Source organism: Narcine bancroftii, chromosome 2 (genome assembly GCF_036971445.1).
Source record: "Narcine bancroftii isolate sNarBan1 chromosome 2, sNarBan1.hap1, whole genome shotgun sequence".
Taxonomy (NCBI): Eukaryota; Metazoa; Chordata; class Chondrichthyes; order Torpediniformes; family Narcinidae; genus Narcine; species Narcine bancroftii.
This window is the reverse complement of record NC_091470.1, coordinates 236,503,937-236,519,051: the sequence shown is the minus strand read 5'-3', so window position 1 is coordinate 236,519,051 and position 15,115 is coordinate 236,503,937. Positions and strand designations below refer to the sequence as shown.

The following is a 15,115-nucleotide window of genomic DNA, read 5'->3' as shown; positions in this document are numbered from 1 at the left end:
TTCGTGCCAGGTATCTCAGGCTGACGACGTCACTACCACGTACCTCGCCTCAAGAGCACCTCCTGCACATTCAGGTGGCCTCAAAACAGCCGCATATTGCCTAAACATGCAGCTTTACATGCAGGGCAATTGGCCACCTGAAAGTGCCTAATGTATCTAATTATCCGAAGAATGTCAGATGGGGCTAAATTTAGATAAATGTAAGGTGTGGAATTTTGTTCAGGCAAACCAGGGTGGGACTTGCAATGTGAATTGTAGAGACTTGGGGATTGTTGTAAAGCAGAAAGACCTAGGGATACAGATATACAGTATAGATCCTTGAAAATGACAGCACAGGCCCACAGGATAATGAAGAAGGCATGAGACACATTTCATCAGTCCGGGCATTGAGTGCAAGGGTCAGGACATCATGTAACACTGTACAGGATGGTGGTAAGGGCACATTTGGAATCATGTGCAGTTCTGGTTGTCTTGGCACATCAAGGATTTCATGAATTTGGAAAGGACACAAAAAAAATTTACAAATATGTAGCAGGGTAAGTGGACTTCTGTTAAAAGATAGGCTAGAGAGTCTAAGCCTTTTATCCCTGGGGCACTGAAGACTAAAATCACAAAGGAAGATGATAATGTGAATAATCACAGCTTTTTCCATAGTGCCGTTCAGGGGTGGAAGATTTGAAAGAACTCGAGGGGCAAGAAATTAGTGTTTATATAGTCAGACGAAATGTTAGAATCAAATACAATTATGTCATTTCAAAGACATTTGAACAAGTGCATGGATAGGAAAGGGCAAGGGAGATGTGAATCAAATGCAGGAAAATGGGACTAGCTTAGATGGGATGAGTTTGGCCAAAGAGCCTGCTTCCATTCTGTAAAACTTAATTACTCTAAGTCAACAACATTCACAAGTGATAATTTCTCCTATCCTTGTCCTTTAATTAACTGGCTCAATGCAAGCATATGCAGCATAAATACTGCAAACAGAAACACAAGCATTTAGCTGTGAATAAAATCGGCAATTATTACAATATATGCAGGCTCCAAAAGATCTGGTGAGTTTGGATGCCAATTCAGGAATATTTTCCATTTAAACATTGATTTACTGCATCTGGTGCTCACTTTGTGGCCTTCTCTACATCAGAGAGACTGGGCACAGATTGCGAGATCATTTTGATGATCACCTTTGCTCTGTTTGCACTGGTGACAAGGACCATTTCAGTTCTGTGTCCCTCTCCCATACTCACATGTCTCTCTCTGGCTTCATGTACTATTCCGCCATGATCACCTGCAATTTAGAGGAACAACACCTGAATTTCTGTCTGGACACTCTCCAATTGTATGGCATTGACATTGGCTTTTAAGGTTTCTGCTATCCTGCTCTCCCTTCCCCCGTCTTCCTTCCCTTAGGTCTCCACCCCCTTCCATTTCTTTTCACCCTCCTCCTTTTGATTTCTGCTGTGCCCTTCTCTTCTCCAATTTTGTTTCCATGCTCCTCCCTCATGCCACCCCCTCACCTTTTTATTTGGACACCTGCCAGCATTTTCCTTAACTTGATGAAGGGCTCAAGCCCGAAACGTCAGTATTTTTAACCTTTGCTATATCAAGGACACTGTTTGACCTGCTAAGTTTCTCCAGCATTGTGCTTTTACTTCAATCACCGTGTCTACTTCTTAATATTTTCTATTTGTTGCTGTATTCATACCCACATCTGTCTGAGAAGAATATTGGCAAAAACAGAGAGTGAAATATATACAAAATTATGAACACATACTGGTTGAAAAGTAAGGGACTTACACACTAACATCTTTGAACTTTTATTTCACCCTCAGGCACAACAATACCAAAGCTCCTCAACAGCACATCCAATAATTTGTACCTAAACTTTCAGTCAGACATCAGTATTTCAGCCGCAGGCTTTCATCTCGAGTATACAGGTAATGTAGTGATGGTCTGTGGCCTCTGTTCAGCTCTTCTGACATTTCATCTTCATTTTACCCTTCTGACAATTTCCTACCTCTCTAAAGTTCTGATATCATTTCCACAGTATTGTTTCTGCTGAGCTATTGTGAGGCAATTTGATCTTTATTTACAGAGTATCTTTAATTTTATCATTATTTTCCCCTGTCTCTTAATACCTGTTTTTCTCCTCACAGACATTTGGATATTCAGGAACAAATTTTAATTTGAGCACAAATGGATAGTAGAGAGAGATCAAGGGAAATATCCATCAGAAATTCCGTGAGGTCTGAGGCATTTTAATTCATGCGCATTCTGCCTTCTACAGTACAGAGTGGGTGTGTGATGACAAAAGTTATGGAAAACCATGAATTTTGAATTTAAAGCCAGTCCTCACAGGGTTCCATGTTACCAAACATAACATTGGACTGGAATTGAGCAAAAGGTTTATGTTCACCGTCTCCTCAGCAGGCACTATTATCACCATCACAGCCCCTTACCACTCTTCCAGTTCCCTTTTCCATTTAAACCAAGTTAAAAAAAAATACATTAAGAAATGTTGAACAGCCATTCTCAACCTTTTTTTTCCAGCTCTCAGACAATGCTCAAAGTTTATGGGCCCCCTTCCCTGTGAAGCAGTCAAGAATTGGTTTCCTCTGCACTTCTCTCCTACTGATACATAAAAAAATATTTATGTTCCATGGGTGAAAATAATCAAAGCCTTTACTTAAATGTGCTGTGGCCCCAGAGGGGCTATAGGCCCCAAGTTGAGAATAGCCGACCTTGACCATTGTGGCTTTAATCCATGACAACAAAAAAAATTGGGATGTTTAGCGTTCTGCCATCTATAACTATTTAAGACAAGCTGTAAAAACAAACAAGTAAATCTATCTCAGGGAGTGGAAGAGAAGATGGTTTAAGAGTTGTTTCACAAAATATCAGTTGTTAATATTCATGACTCTTTAATGAGAATGTTGCATTTTAAATATCAGTGTCTAAAATGACGTATGGTTATGCAGCAATAGGATTGGATTCCTGCCCAGAACCACTTACTCCCAGCAATGGAATCAAGAATGGAGATAGATATTTGGTTGGAGATGTTATATCATTTCACTGTGATCTGGGATACTCACTGCAGGTAAGAAATTGGTATCATATCAAACAACCATTACTTGTTTTGCAAAACTTTAATGTATTGCCACAGATCATTTGATTCAAGGACACACAAGTCATATTTTAAAGCTTTAGAAGAGTATAAAATTATATCAGTTGTTTCATTACCACTTGATTTTTATCTAAGATTGTTTTAATAAGCTTGATTCTACTTTTTTATTAGTGACTGGACCCTGTTGTCATTGGGAATCCTGTTTATTTATGGGAGATAGTGGAGGGAGGGGGTGTGGGATTGAAACTACCTACTCAAAGAACTGCATGTCCATCTTTTATTTTAATGAGCTGTTTTGTCATGATTCCCTTTGCTTATCCAACTCTCCTTGGATCCCCAACTCCTATCTACCCAATATGAGAAACACAGTCAGTGAACTCGAGATGCCATTCAGCAAACCCAGCTTCCTGGTTTGAATGCCCCAGCTGACCTACCTGACTGACTGCAACCTCATTTGACCAATGATCAAAATCTCCTTGAGTCTACTACATGCCCCCACACCCAGCTGATGATTAGAGGCCACCTCTACCATTATCACCTCAAATTCCTGACAGCGAGTCCTACCCACAATCCCTCAATTTACTATCCCTTTCCAAAACCTCCAACTCACTCTTACAAAATCAGGACTACCAGGCTGGGAAATAGCTTCTTCCCGCAGACTGAAGAACAGTATCCTGTAATATTGGGTCTCTTATAATTGAAGCTGAGTAAATTATCCAGAATACTTGTGAATATTTATATTATGTTATATTTTTAAATATTTATGCAGATAATTATTTAGTGCTGTGTGAAAAGCTGTATTGTGTGTGTACACTATGATCTGAAGAAATGTTGTTTTGTTTAGTTGTATATGTGCAGCCAGATGATAATGTACTTGAATTTGAAACCCCATTTCTTCCCTCCCTGCTCCCATCCCCGTTCCAATTTAGTTTTCCACCAAGCTCTGAGGTTTCAGTTATCTTTCAAAATGTCATTTGAATTTCTCAGCCATTTTTAAAAAGAAACATATACCAATGTTAAATTCAAGTGCAGTTTTAATTTTATTTAAAATGATGCCCTCCTACAATAATGAAGTATGCCATTGTGTAGACTCTAGTATGGTTATGTTTCTAATCCATTCTGAACAGTTTCATATCACTTCCTTGTTTTTATTTAAATAACTGATTGATCTTCAAATAAAATATATTGCTTTATTTAGGGGCACTCCCATATTACATGTATGCCAGGACCAGTCCGAAGGTGGAATTATCCTATCCCCATGTGTGTAGGTATGTTTGCAAATTGTGGAACTGTTAATCAGATGATTGTTAATGTATTCCTGTTTACTGGCCCTTATGGTCCTCTCACACACATGAACCTTTTAAGTTCAAAGGTGATTTTGCTTGATTTTTGTTGAAGTGAAAATCAGGTCGCTTCTACAAGTCATTATGAAAATTGAGGTGAAATGTGAGAGGTGTTGCTGTCCTGAGTCAGAGGATTTGAAATCAAGCCATGAATTATTTAAAGGAAAATAGAATGGTTTATTTGGAAATAGGCATTTAATCAAGTGTGAATATTTCCTGTCCAAAATGTTGGACTCACAAAATGAAATATTGTGAAATTCAAGTTCTTTTGCTGCCCCTGTTCCTGCTGCACCTGGACCTGCACTGATTTACTGTATAAATAGTTGGCAACATCATACATGGCCCAATGTCCATTCTAGTGTTAACCTTTCATTCATTTCTTCTCCCATCCTTTATTCACCCAGCTCTACCTAACAGAAGATGGTTGTCATTCTAATAAACAAAGCTTTTTTTATGTTTGTCCCAGCAGAGGTTCATAACCTGAGCCATAACTAAATGAAAGGCCAGAAAATTTTCAAAAGGGGCAGCTAAGATACTTAACGGTATAAATTTAGTTTGTTTTATTTCAATCGGCAGGGTCAGGAATGTACTACCACCATCTCTTTGGAGTTGTGAAACATTTCGATTGCTTTAGCAGGAAAGGATGGTCTAGTGTTCACTCAGATAGGTGTGGTTTGTGAATACAATGCTGATGCCATATTCATGAATGAGCGAGTTCAATTATCCATCTTGCATTGCACTGTGATTATATCATTGCTGCCTGCTGGTATGCAAATATAAAATTCAATGTTGATTCATCACACAATGCACGGACAGTGTAGGTGTTAGCACAATGCTATAGAGTTCCTTTTATTGTCGTGTAATAAAACAGGAGTAATATTACACAAATTTCCATTTAGTCTGCCGTAAGAGCAGAGAAAAAGAGAGTCCCTTCTGAATCACTGAGTTCCTGCAGTCACACGGACTTCAGTCCAAACGACTGGCAAATCGAGCTCCAGATCCAAACCTACAACACATTCAGGAAGCCTTCAGCACCCTTGGCCCCTCACAGCACCAGTGACCCAGGTTCAAATCTGCCAGTGTCTGTAAGGAGTTGGTACGTTCTCCCCGTGCCTCCGTGCGTTCTCCATGGGTGCTCCAGTCTCCACCCAATTTCAAAGAAGTACAGGCTGGTGGGTTCATTGGTTACATGGGTCGATCTGGGCATCGCGGGGCCTTGGGCGGGACGGGACTGTCACCATGCTGTATCTCTAAATTTTAAATTTTAAATCACATGCCTGCATTTTTAACCTGAGTGACATTTAAACAAGAATTTTCTCTTTGATTGACTGGAGACTGTCAACAAGGGGAATCGGCTTATTTTCACAGAGAACAGGGATCAGTAAAGTTTTTTGTATAATTATTGGCTAAAGCCAGGAAAACGAATGAGCAACTTCACTGCTGAACTGCTCAGTTATTGAAGTGCTATTTCAATGTTTATAAAGCAAACAATCTTTCTAAATGGTCGCCACCAGTTATATATAAAGTGAGATGATGCTCGACTTGGCTTCAAATGCTGTCTACAATCATTGGACAAGGACTATATGACTGGCACAATGCACTCTGTGGTCCAATGGCATGATCAGGCTAGTCAAGTAGTCTGGAGGCACCCCCCATGAAATATCCCTGAAAATGAACACTTTTGGAATTAGGAATTTGCTATGGACCCTGTAAGTGATCTGGCAATCAGATATTAACATTGAAGCATGCAAGTAAAAGAAGAAATTCTGACCAGATTACTAACTTAACTAATTCAGCAAATCAAACCTCGGCAAAATTACGCAAGAAGTGGCTTACTTTCCTCTTTAACTTTCTATTGTTCCATATAAATGGCTGAAGACCAAGAGTTACAAGTGGACACACCAGCAAAACCAACATAATTTGGCCCCATGTTAACCTGATTAAAATACTTCCTCCAAAATCTTTCATTATTCCTAGAATTTCTCAAAATTGCCAGAGTTGTGCATGCATTGATGACTTCTTTCTCAACATTTGCAATTTTTCTTTTTGATCCATTATGAATGCACCAAATGTCTCCGGTGTTGAGGGCCTGGAATTGATCATTTGTTTTAATTCCCTCAAAACCTCAATTAACCTTTGGAAGAATCAAGGAACTCCAGAAAGATATTCAGCACATCGAATAATCCATCAAAAGCCACTTTCCTTTCAAAAATCTCATCTCTTCAATCTTCATGCAAGTTTATAAACTTAGGGATAAATTTTGATTCCAAGGGTAAGTTGACAGCTTTACTGCCCTGTGCACCCTGCTTATTCAATCTCTCCAGCAGTGCTGGGCATGTGTTCCAATGCACCATCTTCTTTCCCAGGAAGGATTATGAATTCACAGCATTTGGTGACTCTCCATTTGGTGACTCTCCAGGTTTCCTGAACCTCTGATCTTCCCAAATGAGCCTGCATGTTTGTTGTTGATTCAATTATTGATTCAATTTAACAGAATCTTGCCTCCACTGAATTAACATCTGGTCCACATGTTTGATCACATAACTCTTTGATATTCCTTTGTACATCACTCAGAGGAATTAAGTATTTCATACATCTTCTTAATATTGACTCCTGAAGCTCTCTCTGCAACAGTCCCATTATATTCCCAGTGTCATATTTTTGAATATTATAGGTAAGCAAACACTATCTCATTGTTTAAAATGAGTATCTCCATGCAGGAATCACAATTTTGCTTCTATATCAACTATTTTTCTTTCACTGTTCTTGCAAGATTGTGTTTTGAGCTGTCTTGAAGAGGCATATAACCCATTGTTAAATGTAGCATTGTCATACAGTTGGGCACAGTATTTATAACTGATGTTTCATCTAACTTTGGCAATTGATCTTGGATAATATAATGAAATTGGTCATTTTGTTGCATGACATGCTCAAATGGAAATGATCAAAACTGGGAATTATTAGCTGAGACAAACTCTTCTGGTAAGCAATGGCATGAAGAATTAGATAAAAAGTATATTCTGTTGTGAGATCAGTCTCAACATATGGCACTTCAAATAATTTTGAGCAGTTATCAATGAGTCCTAGGAGATTATTCATTTGTTTTCTTACAATTATCAATTTGTACTTTTGGAATAGTCTCATAGACCTTTTCTAACTCTGGAAAAAAGTCTTCACTTAAATATTTGAAAGATTTCCTCCTTTTTCATCAGTTTCTAAATTTTCTTTGATTGGCTGAATTTATTTGAATTCACTTTTGAACCCAGATAAAGTTTTTTTTTGTACCCATGCACGCTTGCTTTCTGAACTTTATATTGTGTTTGGGTAGCTGCTTAACCACTTCTAATAATCAAACATCTTTGTTTTGCTCGATGCTTATGGTCATCATCATTGCACAGACCTCACAGTTTCTTGTCAATGGTAGCCTCACGGATCTCTGCTGATGACATCACACCATGTCGTCATGTCTGAAAATTCAGGTCTCCATGTGTGCACATGAATAATGAAATATTACTGAATTTCCTTATCCATGTTTATCTGAGCATAGACATATGGCAGATTTAGCCTGATATCAATTATATGAAGAGAGGGATGGCAAAACCTCATCCTTATTATTGTTAATATTAAGAATATTACCTAGAAATCAATGCACAAACAATTTTGTTTGCTTTACGCAGTGCAATATTTGTTACAGCCTTGTCAATCATTGTGGCTTGTCTTTTCTTGATCACTCTTTGATTTTCATGCATTCATGCATTCAACATCTTAATCCTCCTGGTTCTTTGAGAGTTATGGGACAAGTTGAGCTTCACGTGATTGCCCCTGGATATACGTGTAGCCTAAACTAAAATGCCCTTATTGGTGTCATGGAATTTGCTGCAAACACTTCCAATTGTGATTTTGAAATTCAAGATTCAATATTCCTTTTATTGTCATGTAATCACACAGAACATGTAATATTACACAACATTGCCTTCGGCCTGGTGCCCCTTAGAGTGCAAGAGAAAGGGAAGCCAAGAAGAGTCCCTTCAGGGTTACTGTGTGTCTGTAGACTTGCATCCAGCCTCTGCAGCCACATCTTGACAACCTGAGATCCAGATCCAAACCTCCAACATAGTCAAGAAGCCTTCAGTTCCTGAGGCCCTTTGGGAGACCCTCCACCTTGGCTTCAATTTCCTAACCTAATTTATTTTTTTGTAAACATTGGTTGATTAGTGGTAATGTATTAAATCTAGTGAAGTTTTCATTACTCTATTTGAATAAATTTTCGTCTTTCTTGTAATCTTTATCCTAAGTTAAGCAATCTGCTGCCATGATAATGGCCACTTTGATGTACAGGCAATTTAAGTATATTTTTCTCCTGCATTTCTGCTTTCTTCCATTGATATCGAAAACATAAATCTGACATAAGACCAATTTTGGATTGTTTTCAGTGTTTCTCAACAGCATAGATTTGTTCTTTGTGTTTTTTTTTCTCTGAAAATATCTCCTTCATGGAAAATTCTTGTTATGTGCAATTTTTTTCTCATCCATAAAACATTTTAATATTTTGATTAATACTTGTGCAATGCATGGCTACTGTAGTATCTCTAACATGTCTGTATCCCATGCATTAGATTTTAACTTGGAACTCTTGCCTTCTTTATTGCTTGATAACTTTAAATCCCTGCCTATATGTACCTTGCAGTGAATAAGTTTATTTGGCTTTCCTCAGTGCCATGTTCAAACATGACACCATTTTGCATGGTAGATCAAATGTGTTATTCTGTGTGCTTGATGACAGTGGATGAGAATTTATTGTCAAACTCAATGTACAGATACACCAACATTCTTACTTCCTGCGGCCACACAGATATATTAACTACAATAGTGTAAATTATATTTCCATTACATGTCAAGACAGACAAAAATAAAAATAAAAATACAGGTAAGTATTCACAGTTGCAGATGATGCAAGAAAATAAAGTGAAATTTCAATAGTCCAAAAGAATATTTTGGTGGTCCCAGACTCATTTCGTAGCAGTAATATAATGAATCAAAATATAAAGGAATCTTTATAGTCATGCGTTTTCATATGTTTGCTCTGTGAAGGCACACAATCAGGCATCACTTGCCCTCTTCTGGGTAGTCCCAATATCAAAATTAGAAAGAGAAAATGGAGGATGGTCCCTTCAGAGACATTGATTGTCTGTGGATCACTACCTCAGATATGGTTGCCTCCTTTGGCCCCCCTAACCTCTGATGCTGTAAAGCTTCTTGTCTGGTCCAGTTGTGTACCCAGGCAAAGCATCTGAATCACCCTCCACAGTCCCTGGTTCCAAATCCTAAAGTGATCAGGAACCTTCAGGGTCCGAGACCTTCAGTAACCCAATTCCCCAAATCATTGAGACACATGGGGGACAGCTAAAACACGTGCCGCTTATGAAAGCAAACATATGGAATAAATCAAATATTTACATCATATTGTCTTGTAACCATTTTTTTGAACCACCATGATTCATAAAAGTGGATATTCAACAAAGTGACATCTGAGATCCATTGTTCTTTCGTTCCATTATTCTAATTTTGAATGTAATAAATCCTTATTTAAAGCTGCTATTGGGCCTCTCTGCTTTTTGGCTCTAGTTACTAATGATGAATTATTCATGAAATCATGTAAATGATAGAACATCTCAATCTTCAATCTGCAGACTTCTTTCAAGCATTTCCCCCAGAATATTTCTACAGATGGTTTTTCATAATCAGTGAGCTTTTTGATGTCTGGGCTTAGTAGTTCACGAGTTTCTAAAGCAATATAAGATGATAATTATTAGAAATACATTGTCATTAGTTGCTATATTTATTTTGTAAGATTTAATTATATTCATAGGACCTGGATTTCAAAATAGCACTTTCTTATCTTCAGCAGTCAAATGATAAATTTCAAGGAACAGGATTATTCCTCCTTAATATCTGAACAGTGGGAGAAATTGTGCTCAATTAGATTTCAGATTTATTGTCATAGGACATACATGACATCACAAACAACCCTGAGATTCTTTTCTCCTGCGGGCGAGGCAGAATCACCACTTCTTGGTAGTGTAAAAAAAACTGTACACAATGTACATGTGTAAGTAAATAAAGTGATGTAAACTGCTGTCCAATACAGAAAGGAAAAAAAAACAAACAATAAAATGCAAAAGTAAAAGTTGTTAAATGATTGAGTTTGTTGTTGAGGAGTCTGATGATCGAGGCATAGCGGCAGTTCCTGAACTTGGTGGTTTGGGTCTTATGGCACCGATACTTCTTTCCTGATGGCAGCAGTGAGAACTGATCATGTTCTGTGTTTGGATCCTTGATGATTGCTGCTGCTCTCCAATGGCAGTGTTCCCTGTTTATGTTCCTGACAGTGGGGAAGGGTTTTGCCTGTGATGTCCTGGGCTGTGTCCACTACCTTTGCATTCAAGAGTGTTGCTGTCCAAATAACAAACCATGATGCACCCGCTCAGCACACTCCCCACCATACATCTGTAGAAATTTGCCAGGGTTTCCGATGTCATATCCAACCTCCGCCAATTCCTGAGGAAGTAGTGGTGCTGATGTGCTTTCTTCATGATGCCGTGTATGTGTTGGGTCCAGGAATGGTCCTCCGAGATAGTGACTCCCAAGAATTTGCTCACCCTCTCCACCTCTGATCTCCCAATGATCACTGGATCGTACACATCTAGTTTTCCCTTCCTGAGGTCAACAATGAGGTCCTTAGTTTTGGTGACATTGAGTGCGAAGTTACTGCTGGTGCACCATTTAGGCCAAGTTTTCAATCTCCCTCCTGTGTGCAGACTCATCTCCCAATTACTTCAAGAAGGTGAATTCTCAGATATGCTGGGCATAATGTGTAACAATGCAGTTATTTAGAATACGGTTGAGATTAATCAGGAAAACTTGAGTATTGTGGTGACTATATATATAATTTTGTGGATGCAAAGTTGCACCTCAATGTTTGGAAAAAAAAATGTTGATCCTTTAGTTGTTTTACTTTAGAATGAAACAGGTAATTTTAGTTGAAATCTCTAGAGTTAAAGCTCTGGAGGTACATTTCAGTAGTTCAGCACTGACTTCGATCCCTGATCCAGGGAACAAGTCTATAATCCATCAAGAGTTGAGCTATATCCTATAGAAAATATAGGTTTTAGGGTTCTTTTGGAGAAAGCATGAAGCAAGATCTAGCTAAGGTTGTTTCTGTCACCCAAGAAGAATACAGATGTATTTCATCTAACATATGACTAGAAGTATGTTCCTCTCAGAGCAACTAGTAATTGATCCATCTTTAAAGTGGACCACACTTGCATGCATGTGTCATGTTGTATTTGGCTGTATTTCTGGAGGGGACCCACCAACTTATCTAAAATGATCCTAAACTGATGCTGAGACAAAAAATTAGCCATTTGCCTCCTGTTTTGTGCTAAGAAAATAGGGTTGGCAATTTTGTGATTGTTTAAAAGCTGAAAATATATTGTTGAGAGTATTCATTTATTATTTTCATGATGTTGACTTCTTTCTGTCTAAACTTGTTCTTTTGCAGCCCAGTGCGGTGGTTCTTTGACTGATTTCAGTGGAGTCATTCTGAGCCCTGGTTTCCCTGGTAACTACCCCAGCAGCTTAGATTGCACATGGTCAATCACGCTACCAATTGGCTTTGGTAAGTTAAGAGAAGTTTAACGATTTGCACATGATTTTGACTTGTTCAGTCCCTCTTGCTGAAATGATCTTTCTTTCATCTGAGTGACAGCATTGTCTTTTCTGCACATCGGCACGGCGAGTGCAGTGCTGTTACAATGCCAGGGACCCAGTTTCGAATCCAACGCTGTCTGTAAGGAGTATGTACATTCTCTCTGTGCCTGTGTGTTTTTCCTTTGGGTGTTCTGATTTCTTCCCACCCTTCATAACGTACACCATTAAGATTAATGGTGGTATTTGGGCGTCACAGGTATTTGGACCTGTTAGCATGCTGTATGTCTAAATTTAAATTTAAAATGTAACTTATGTGGCCACCATCCTTGACGCTGTCATAACAGAAATATTCTTTGCATGTATGTTTTAAGAATTATATTTATTTCAATGGCCTCTTTATTTTGTTTCCAATTCTTAGGTGTTCACTTGCAATTTGTCAATTTTTCCACGGAGACAATCCACGATTACATGGAAGTGAGGAGTGGGTCTGCGGCAACTGGGGCAGTAATTGGTCGATTTAGCGGTCCACAGGTTCCAGCACCTCTCTTCAGTACGACCCATGAAACCACCATTTACTTTCACAGTGATTACTCCCAAAACAAACAAGGTTTCCGCAGCATGTATCAAGGTAGGTCTCAGCAGATGCAAACAGTGAGCATGTGCCTGTAAATTGGGTGGATAACACATTATTCCAGTTCATATAGTGCACTTTATGTGGAAGCAGTTGGTACTGCATTTGGTGAAGGAGCTGAACCAAATTCGGAATAGTGTTAATCAGGATGAAACATTCAAACCTAATGATAATAGAGGGAGATGTTGGATTAGGATCCTGCTTTTTTTAATTACATTTTTCAAAGCAAGAGTGAGTTGAGTGAGCAGGCAACTGGTAAACACAATTGTCTCACAGGTCACTTGAAGATATCAGGCCATTATGTTTCATTCAGTAAAGTAGGGAGCAGTGGTACAGCTAAAACCTCAATTCATGCAGCTCTTTAAGCGCCACTGCTAGTTATGCACAGATTGAAACTTAAACAAATAACTTAAAGTGAACCCTTAGAGTGGACTGTGGGCCCTTTGAAATCACACCGAGCCTTTGTAATTGTTGCATAAAAATGTTTCCATTGAAAACACTGATTCATAAAGCAGTAACTTTCCTGTTCAAATGTATATTTGCCATCCAAAGAAGTGACCACATTGTGATGGAGAACAATGAAATCCTGTGAGACAGAAAGCAGTTGCCAGGCAATTGGTTGACTGATGATAAATCCTCTGGCAAGAAAATCTGTCAAGTGATGAAGGAAGAGAAGAACAAAGCTATTTTTTCAATTAGCCTGTCAGATTTTTTTTCCCCCATGTATTCTGAGTAAACAAAGGAAAAATTAATTGTTCAACCCGATGGGATGATGTATTGTGGGAAGTTTTTACTTTTCATGTATCTAAAACACTGTTCAGGATACAGTAATAAGAGGAAATGATTTGGTTTGATCTGCTATAAAAATGGGCAGGTTTCTAAAGTTTACTGAACAGTGATTAAATGACCATGCCAAAGCATTATTTGCATACATATGTTGCTGCCAATCCAGATCACATTTATGCTTGTGCACACAATTTTAAATTAAAATTTTAATTTAAATTTAAACATATAACACAGCCTCCATTTCAGACCATGAGTCCATTCTGCTCAATTAACCTCCATCCGCCCCATGTACGTTTTGAACAGGGGAGGAAACTGGAGCCCCCGGGGAAATCCATGCAGGTGTGGGGAGAATGTACAAACATCTTACGGACAGCACAGAGTCAAACCCTGGTTCCTATCACTGGCATTGCATTGGGATTGTATGTGACTCTCTCTCCTGTTTGTAACTATGTTGAGCAGACAGATCATGAAATTAATTAATGTGATATTGGTCAAACTGGGGCTCAACAATGCAACTCAGAGATTAGTGCCACCAAAATTCATAAAATTCCTATAGCTCCAGCTATAGCTCCACTTTTAAAATGGGTAATGGAGTACTTGGATTTTCTAATTATTTTGAAAGACATTTCATTTCAAAGAAGAATGATTTGACTTTGGGGAACTTGTCATAGTTTCTGATCTCCAAGCTGTTATATGGGAGTGGTGTATCAGTAGGTACAAAGATGTCCTGACTTCTTAATAGTATCTAAGCCCAATTGTTCCCAGAGCTGTGCATTTGTGGGGTTGCTCCCTTTGGTCTGCAGTATCCTGGAGAAGTTGAGGTGTGGGTATACAAAGTAGTGCCACCTGTTGAAACATTACATTCTACAGAGGATGTATTGAGAGCATCCTGTGCAACTGTATTGCTGCCTGGTTTGAAAGCTGTACCACCTCAGACCACAAGACCCTACAGAGGATAGTGAAGACAGCAGAAAAGACCATTGGGGAACCTCTTCCTAGCATGGAAGGCATCTCAACACTCAATGCAGGCAGAAAGCAATAAATATTGTGAAAGACTCCACACATCCAATGTAAACTGTTCTCCCTTCTGCCGTCTGGCAAGAGGTACCAAAGCACTCGAGCCCTTATGTTCAGAGAGGGAAACAGCTTTTTCGCCAAAACCATCAGGCTCCTGAACTCCCAGGACAATGTGCCATGGACTTTCAGTGTATACATCTTAATGTTTTAATGTGTTAACTGATTTCCTATCTTATATCTATGTAAATATGCTCCAATGTCCTGGAGTAACGTGATCTCATCCTAGCATGCAAGTATGGTATGAATGATGAATAAAGTTGACTTGACTTGATGGGGTCTTACCTTGATGATTACCAGGAAGTATTCCTCTCATCCTCAAATCAAGTAATACTTAAAAAGGTTGCTTCTTTTTGGAGATACAAATTTTAAATGTTTCATCTTCAGAACAGAGCAGAATTAAGTTGCCTGTGGTATCGATAGTGATGTTGTCAGTGCCTCTCCGTCTCC

General features: G+C 38.7%; 1 protein-coding gene across 4 annotated transcripts in view; it reads left to right on the top strand.

The window, feature by feature from the left end:
• csmd3b (CUB and Sushi multiple domains 3b) overlaps positions 1-15,115 on the top strand; it is a 927,060-nt gene that overhangs the window by 714,996 nt on the left and 196,949 nt on the right. For all 4 annotated transcript variants that reach the window (XM_069920534.1, XM_069920535.1, XM_069920537.1 and 1 more), the window contains 5 exons: positions 1,830-1,934; positions 2,976-3,094; positions 4,320-4,389; positions 12,026-12,142; positions 12,593-12,802. In XM_069920534.1, coding sequence (XP_069776635.1) covers positions 1,830-1,934; positions 2,976-3,094; positions 4,320-4,389; positions 12,026-12,142; positions 12,593-12,802 — 621 coding nt within the window. The remainder of the gene's footprint in view (positions 1-1,829; positions 1,935-2,975; positions 3,095-4,319; positions 4,390-12,025; positions 12,143-12,592; positions 12,803-15,115) is intronic.